The following is an 8291-nucleotide window of genomic DNA, read 5'->3' as shown; positions in this document are numbered from 1 at the left end:
CACGATGGCGTGTATTTCGATACTTGGAGTATGTATTATACTATCTTATCTGAGATTAATCAGTGGACCTTTCTGTTTTCAAATGAGTAATAGTATTAAATATAATAAATCAATATAAATTCATCTACATTTAAACAGCTTTCTCTATTTTAAATTTTTGCTAAACAATATTCGTAAACTAGGAATACTCCCTCAAGAATCAGAATAAGGTTGCGCATTGTCTGTGATTGACTTTATATGCAATGGCCAACGCAAAAAATGGCCTAGAGCCATTCTTTCTGAAATAGATATGTAAGTTTTATTAATCCTAGAAAATAGGAGATTAAATAAATAGGTTTTAGATGTAGCAGCATTAGAATAGGAGATTGTTATGTTGAGATAACCTAAAGAATATATTATAATAAATGATGTCAACTGTGCTATTTGCATTGTAAAATTATTGATCTTTATTTTGTCATCATAAGTACGCTTCTATTTTCATCCAGGAAGGATGCATGATATTAATAAATCGTCATCATGGGCATTGTTATTTAACCTCTTTTATAAGGTTCAAAAAAAGACTAAAATACTAGAACAGAAAACTATGACTCTATGGTTGTGATTTTTTTAATGGGGTCAAAAACCTCAAATAATATATTTCCCTATAGTTTGGCATAAATTTCATGAATAATATTAATTGCTTAAACCATACGATTGCTATTTTTATATCTTGACCCTTTTTAAGAATTTTAAATTGTCTGTTTTATAACCTACTTTAATTATAGATACTGTTTCTTTTTATTAAGTTAAGTAATTTTGAGTAATCATATTTTTTGCACTTGGAAAAATGCCAGCTTCATTTCACCATTGAACGTTGTGTCCTGCTGTGGATGTAGGCACTTTATAAATGCTTGTCGATTGATTGATTGATTGATGGACCCTGAAAATGTATGTTTACACACACATTAAATTATTAAGTAATTTGAGTAATCATATTTTTTCACTTGGAGAAATGCCGTCATTTTGCCATTGAACGTTGTGTTCTGCTATGGATGTAGGCACTTTATAAAGGCCTGTCGATTGATTGATTGATTGACCCTGAAAATGTATATTTACATACAAAATTTTTTTAAATGACCGAGATGAGATGATGTTGATTTTTAGATGTTAATTCATATGGTAGCCATTTTGATAACTCAAGATGGCTGCCATAAAGACTTCACATAAAGGGGCACCAATCAAAGTTTAAAAAAAAAATTTGTGTCCCCATCCAAAAATATTAATTTGTATGTTAACGGTTGGCTAAATTTTCCAAAACAGCTACTGCATAATATTGTTTAATATGAAAGTTCATACATGTATGTTAAGTAATTCATTACTACTATTATTATTTTTCTGTATGTATGGATAATTAAATAACCTAACTTCAAGATGTGCCCACACTGTAAGGTTTAATGTGACATAGTACCTGTGATTTGCCCATATATGAGTATTATATGACAATGTCATGCGCATATATGGCATGTTGTATGACATCATCATGCCCATATATAGATGTAATATGACATAATGCCCATATACAGGCAAATCACAAGTGACAGTTACATCTAGTCTAAATTTGTTTCAAAATTCCATTAAGATAATTATAGAAAAAAAAAATTACAAGTAAATTTATTCTTTTCTATTTTAGACTTGAAACATTTGAAGAAGAAATGATAACGAAGGGAATCAAATTGATCATAGTTGATTCCATTGCATCTTTAGTGCGGAAAGAATTTGACAACAGGCTATACGGAAACCTGCTTAAACGGACAAATCTTCTAGCAAAACAGGCAGCAATTCTTAAAAATCTAGCCGAGAATTTCTCCATACCGGTAAGTTTACCAATGCTTGTGCATGGATAATTGAGCTTGGTTTATTTGCGCAAGGCATTGAACGAAAATTTCATTTTCTGTTTAAATCTAAGTGATATTCTGCGGAATGTATGCCGTTGCTCTATATGTCTTGTGTACGCATTGTGTTTCATCAATTAAGGAGTAGAGCATTTGAGCCGTAGAATGCTGTGTGACAGCTTTTTACAGCTTAACTTTGAAATGTTTCTTTTATTCCATTTTGTCAGAATCTCAACAAACTTCCATTCTCAGATTTCTGGCTATATAATAATGAAGAATACATTAAAAGGAAACTAGCAAAATCATCTTTTTTTTCTAGAGGGGATATTCACTGGCAAAAAAGTAACAAAAGATCGTGCCGCATAGGGTATCCGTCGCATGCGATCTTTGGGTGCATGCTGTAACCAAAAAATTATTTTGTTAGTTCCCTTTTAACATCTATTTGCAACTAGTGAATACAGTCAATATTTTTTTTGTTTCCAGTTTTCTCTTGGGGTTTTTTCGCTGATTTATTTGCAAATTATATTCCTTGTAATTTAAATTTTTTTTCTTGCATATGAAATTTATTTTTTAATATGTGCTTTCAGTAGTGATGTATGAACAATCAATATGAATTTCCCAAAAGGTGTTTGATTTCGGTACGTTTATAATTAGTTCACATTCGCAGAACTTTGTATGTGAACCTGTTGAAGTTGATGTTTAGTTTCTATATCAATGTATTATTTACAGTATTCAACAAAACTCATCTTGTTTATGATAAAATGACAAGGACTTGCAGAAAACTTAAAATAGTTTATCTTGAGGGTGCTTGTCTTTATACTTTGACATTCATGTTTCAGATTTAAGCAGTGAAAACCCCACAAAATATATAAGAACAGATATGTGTAGCCAGTTTTACATACAACGTAATAGAAAAAAAGTTTATTGTGCGAATGTGTGATGAACACATTCCCCAGTGGATTATCTGGTGAAGAAATCCACTCGAAAAATTAAGGTTTATATAGAAGATTGTGGCTAAGAAATTATACTAAATCAAACGCAGAAACTGTACTACTATATTTTTTGAAAATTTTTTTTAGCCAGGGTATGCACTGCATACCTTGCTTGCCTTGACGGTCTGCCACTGTTGACATGTCATGTAATACTTTGCGTGCCTACGGACACATACCGATTTCAGTGGCAGGGGACAAACTCTGCTGTTTTCCTCCCACATAATAACATATCACTCAATGTATGTCAGTCTTACTATATATTATTATTTTACTTGTCTAATCTCACTGCTTTTACCATTATTAGTTACAGTGTAAGTAAGACTTTACTAACATTTCTTGGCTCTAGCTTTCATCCACACAGTGGACTCCTAACAGCAAGTGGGATAAGTAACATCTATAATAAATATACATTAATTAGAGATAAAGGGGGTGGGGGGATGCGATACTATAACAACAAAATATGCAAATGTGGTGGACAACACATCTAGTCTGCAGAAATAAACAACCCTAAACAATATTATTTTATTGTGGAGAGAAAATCATTGTAAAAAAATGGGAAATAACATGTCCGAAAGGGGGATTGAAAGTGGGTCTAGGGGGTCTGCGCATTCCCAAGCAAAATTTTTGTTTTCTAGGCTTTCGAAAATAAGCTCAGTCGTTTTGGGCGATCAGTTATTTCTTTTTTCTTTTTTACTTTTTTTTTTAACTTTCCAAATGGGAGAGGGGGGACAGGGCCATCACAGCCCCCACCCCCTAAATCTGCCCCTGAATATAGCATTAGGGGATGCTCAAGTCAATATATTTTACCATTATTGAATATTCAAAATTATTTTAACTTAATCTTTGACTGTATTGGGTAATGGAAGGCATGTTTCTGTACTGTAATTTTCCTATTCTTGTATTTAAAAAATAAAGTAAGTGGAACGTTGCACTAGCTACAGAGTTCCAAAGGGCTTAATGACCTGCAAGGTTTTAGTAGCTGTGTCATATCAAGGGTGTAGTATGTAGTATGGTGGTACAAGTCCTTTTCCAACCCCTCCAAGAAAAAATTCGCAGAGTGTTGCATGTCACATTATGCTGTACAAGAGTGCTGGTCTGCCTGAATTGGAGCTGTAATTATATCTTGCATTATGTAACTTGTGTTGCCAGCGATATAAAATATGATTACCTGGCTTTAAGATGTGTCCACACTGTAAGGTTTAATGTCACACAATACCATATATGGGTATGATATGATACCATCATGCCCATATATAATATGATATGTTCATACTGTATATGGGCAAATTACATTAGTTTTGAAATAAAATTGTATGGTGTGAACAGAACTTTAATTTGGTATTTCTAAGATTTTAACCAACCACCCTCAATTAGAATGTGAGCACCTCACCTAAAAATGTACAGATCCAAGTTTTCCTCCGACAACAATGCACTACATATATATATTTCTTGAAACATTCTGACATGCTTATGAATATATATTCAAGTTACTAACGTTAACTGCCGCTCAAAATTGCACATGCGCAAGTGTTCACTTGCTATAATGTTTCGCTATGTCTACTGTACATTACGAATCATAAACTGTTTTACATTGCAAATATATTTTGCCATGAATCCATTTATGATGTCATCTTTGACCTTTCAAAAGATTATGTGACAACTTAAAACTGCATTTTTTGGCTGACAATTCAAACAGAAATATTGATTCTACTTATTAATGTAATGTATTTCATTTGTTAATCTAAATTGTGTTCACAAAAAATATGGATTTATAAGTGAATATACTTAACTTTTAAATCTTGATATTGTAATGTGCTTGGTAGTATTATTATTGATATTATCTTTTTATTAATAATATATATATTTTTGTTTTTACTTTTATATCATAATCCTTACCATCAACATCATCATTGTCATCATTACCATGATCAACCATCCTCATCCTCATCATTCTTACCCTAATCATCATCATCATCATCATCATCATCATCCTCATCATCACCACCATCATCATTATTATAACCGATTATTGTTGTATCAACATTATTATTGAAATATTACTATTGATATTATTAATTTATTATATTAATATTATTCTTTTTGTGGTTAATATTATTTTTATAATTATTGTTGTTATTCAGGCTCTTAGTATTTTTCTCATTACAAAATCAACTCCTACCTTCATCCTAAGGCAAAGCATATCACATAGATGTAAAATAACATAAAAAATGAAGCCAACCTCAACAAGGTGACTCTGGGCCAAATTTGCTAAAGTGTAGTAGTAGCCGAAAATCACAATATGCCGATTCCAAAGCTTGATCCTCCTGGACATATTGGCTATGTTCTCACACGGCAGCTAACGGTTTAAGCAGAATCCGAAGATTCCGATCCAGATACCAAGTATATGATGATCGAATCACTGGCCAATAAGAAACTGGAAATCGTAAATGTGTACGTGTGATTGGTTGATAATAGGAACGCGCTCAACTTGCCAACCGATAGCGCTTGCTAACCGTTAGCGGTATCCGGATGTTCTCACACAGGTGCTAACGGTTAGCTCCCGATCCGGATACTAGGGCTCTCGTGAGAACCAGGCTATTATTTTTTTCCCAACATGAGGTTAGTGAATAGTCACTAACTACATATCACAGACAGACTAACCAACGAGTGGTGATATTCAGGTACAAGTTGTACTAAAGGTAAAGGTTGGAGAATAATAGATAAGTTGCAGCGCCAGACAATAATTTAAAACGCAGCCTATCATCATACAGAGGTGCTAAATTATGGAATAAACTTAGTGATGACCTGAAAAACTCAAATACAATTTCTAATTTTAAAATGAAAAAATAGAAGTATTACAGTTAATGATGTAGTGTACAGTATATACTGTAGCCTTGCTGTTGTGTTGACAGTCATTTCTTCATTTGGTTTTTTTTTCATGTTGGATGCTTTGGGGTTGCCAAACATTGTATAGGAACTTTGTTCCTTTGTTATTGTTTTTGAGGAAATTAAAATATTATTATTATTATTTAAGATAATTCAGTTATAATTAATGTTAAGTTTCATTCTGTAATGTGATTTTCTTTTGTAATTTGTATATTTTTACCATTTTATTTTAATTTCTGTTTTGTTGATTTGCACAATGTCTTTTACGGCCTTGTTGAAAAACACCGTTGAGGTGAACAAGTATTTCCGTAGTTAAATAAAGTTATTATTATTATTATTATTATTATCTTCTAATCCCAGGGTCCTGGGTTTGATTCCTGTAACAACAGGACTTTTTCTCACTGCTAAAAACTTATAAGCCTTATGAAGAGACTTCACTGATAAAAGCATCACATTACTTGGTTTATTTAAGAGGGCCCTGAATATCGGCTGGCCTTCTTGGATTAAGCTAGAATGATTCACCCTCTATAAATATGGTTAAAAACATTTTTTTTAAATAGTAATTTTATTATAGATTTTGAATGAATTTGAGTGTGGTATTTTTGCATCTGTTATTCTGTGAGAAACATATTTTCTTTGTGAAAATTTTTATTTCAAAGCTAACTACCTAAATATGCAAAGCAATTGAAATGTTGAATTTTATCTTTCAATTTTATTAGCTAATCACAGACAATATCTTGAAATCATGACCTAGATAGATTCAAATTAAATCATGAATTCTCATGGAAAATAATCGCAGAATGAATTTGTTTCTCATTCGCAAACTGTTTTGTAATGTCTCTGGCATTCGATTATTTAATGGTATGCTTTTATTAAAATGGATATTTTAGTGAATGCGTAATAAATGTTACCGTTTCCTTGCCTAATCCCTTAATGGGACCGAGAGAGAGGTGTGATTTTGTCTCTGCTTTAAATGCTCTGTAAGACTTCTTAATACATGCCTTGCTGTGGCAAAAACCACCTCTATTCTACATATGTTTATGTTCAGTATTTAAAAAAAACTATATAATACTGCTAAATATATAAAAACATAAACACTTAATTTAAAATAAACAAATGTTTAACCACTTAAAGCAATATTTTGAGATACAGCATACAATTTGTTATCTCTTAATATAACATAATAGAATATAATAAAGTCATAATTGAGAAGTGTGATCATTATTAACATGCAGTTTATATTAAAATTAATAATATAGGTGGGAATACTAAAGTATATTCAACTTTCAATTCTTAGCTTAAGTTTAGCTTTAGGTGTCATTGTTTACCTAGGAGTATGTGTAACATAAGCTCAGATTTATCAGTGCACTATGTTAATTTCCAAGTGATACTATCTTTGTTTTTATTATTATTATTTTTGTTGTTGCGGTCGCAAAAGTAATCCTAATCATTTTCCTTGTGGACTGTTCCATAATGGCTCAAATAGTTAATAAATGAATTGAGCTAATCTCAATGTGGGCAAGGATTTTAACGTTGGTAGTAATATCTTAAATGATGAATTGTAGTGGCCACTTACACTAGTCATTTATGTGATCATTTTCAAATGGAGCCATAAATCAATTAAGATGTGTAAAATGATTGGTATGTGATTCAATTAGCTAAAATCTCATGCATCAGGCTGAGTTCACTGGTTGGATATCACCTGTGTTTGTATAGTGTTAAGTGAAATGTTTGTCCTTTCGTGTTGATCCCTGTAGGCTATCCCTCTAGACTTTAATCGAATTGATCGCCGGAGTTGCTGGTTCCGAGTAGGTATCGGAGTGCTAAGAGCGTATGAAACCCTATAATTGGTCAAGATACACGCAGCTAGTCACGACTGGTATACTTTAGTAATTAAGCTGTGGTTAAACACAAGAATGACATTTTCTGAGTCTAAACCATCATCTGATGTAGGTCTGAGTACAATTGTGTATAGTTATCTCAGTCTGGTCCAGTCATACCAACAACCTTTGTGTTTAAATTCTGTACTGCCCTTTGATTACTGTACATTATGTCAAGATTGTGCAAAATTCCAGGATTTAATTTTTTGCATTTATAACTTCATTCTTCCTACTGGGAAGTCTTAATGTAAAGCTATATACATGTTAATCAAATTTTTCTTGACAAAAACTGTTGTATGCCCATATATAGTCATGATGTCCCTATATATGGTCATGATGTGATGTCATTATGACCATATTTAGGCATGTAACATTTTTTTGTCAAATAAAAGTTGATATTCTTGACAAAGCTTAAAGTGTTACATAGATTATTGCATTTTTGAAGTAAATATTTACTGCTTGACTGAAAATATAGAAAAAATATTAAAAAATTAAAAAAAATGTATTATTTAATTAAAAGTAACATAAAGTTGTATGCTTTAAAGAAATATTTTTCTAATGATGATAGTGATAATATTAATGTTAATAATATCAATAATACCAGGGAACAGTGAAATAATTCACTGTTCCCTGATAATAAGGTAATAGAAAGAACAATGTCA

General features: G+C 31.7%; 1 protein-coding gene across 4 annotated transcripts in view; it reads left to right on the top strand.

Annotated features, from left to right (window-relative positions):
- LOC117105846 (DNA repair protein RAD51 homolog 2-like) overlaps positions 1 to 8082 on the top strand; it is a 25544-nt gene extending 17462 nt beyond the window's left edge. For all 4 annotated transcript variants that reach the window (XM_033247156.1, XM_033247154.1, XM_033247157.1 and 1 more), the window contains exons 7-8: positions 1670 to 1853; positions 5005 to 8082. In XM_033247156.1, the coding sequence (XP_033103047.1) occupies positions 1670 to 1853; positions 5005 to 5088 (268 nt within the window). In that variant the 3' untranslated portion in view covers positions 5089 to 8082. The remainder of the gene's footprint in view (positions 1 to 1669; positions 1854 to 5004) is intronic.
- Positions 8083 to 8291: the final 209 nt, after the last annotated feature.

This window comes from Anneissia japonica, unplaced genomic scaffold (assembly GCF_011630105.1).
Source record: "Anneissia japonica isolate Jap-2015-1 unplaced genomic scaffold, ASM1163010v1 scaffold287754_len4335492_cov202, whole genome shotgun sequence".
In the NCBI taxonomy this organism is placed as follows: domain Eukaryota; kingdom Metazoa; phylum Echinodermata; class Crinoidea; order Comatulida; family Comatulidae; genus Anneissia; species Anneissia japonica.
Note: the sequence above shows the minus strand (reverse complement) of the source record. Positions and strands in the feature narration are given on the sequence as shown.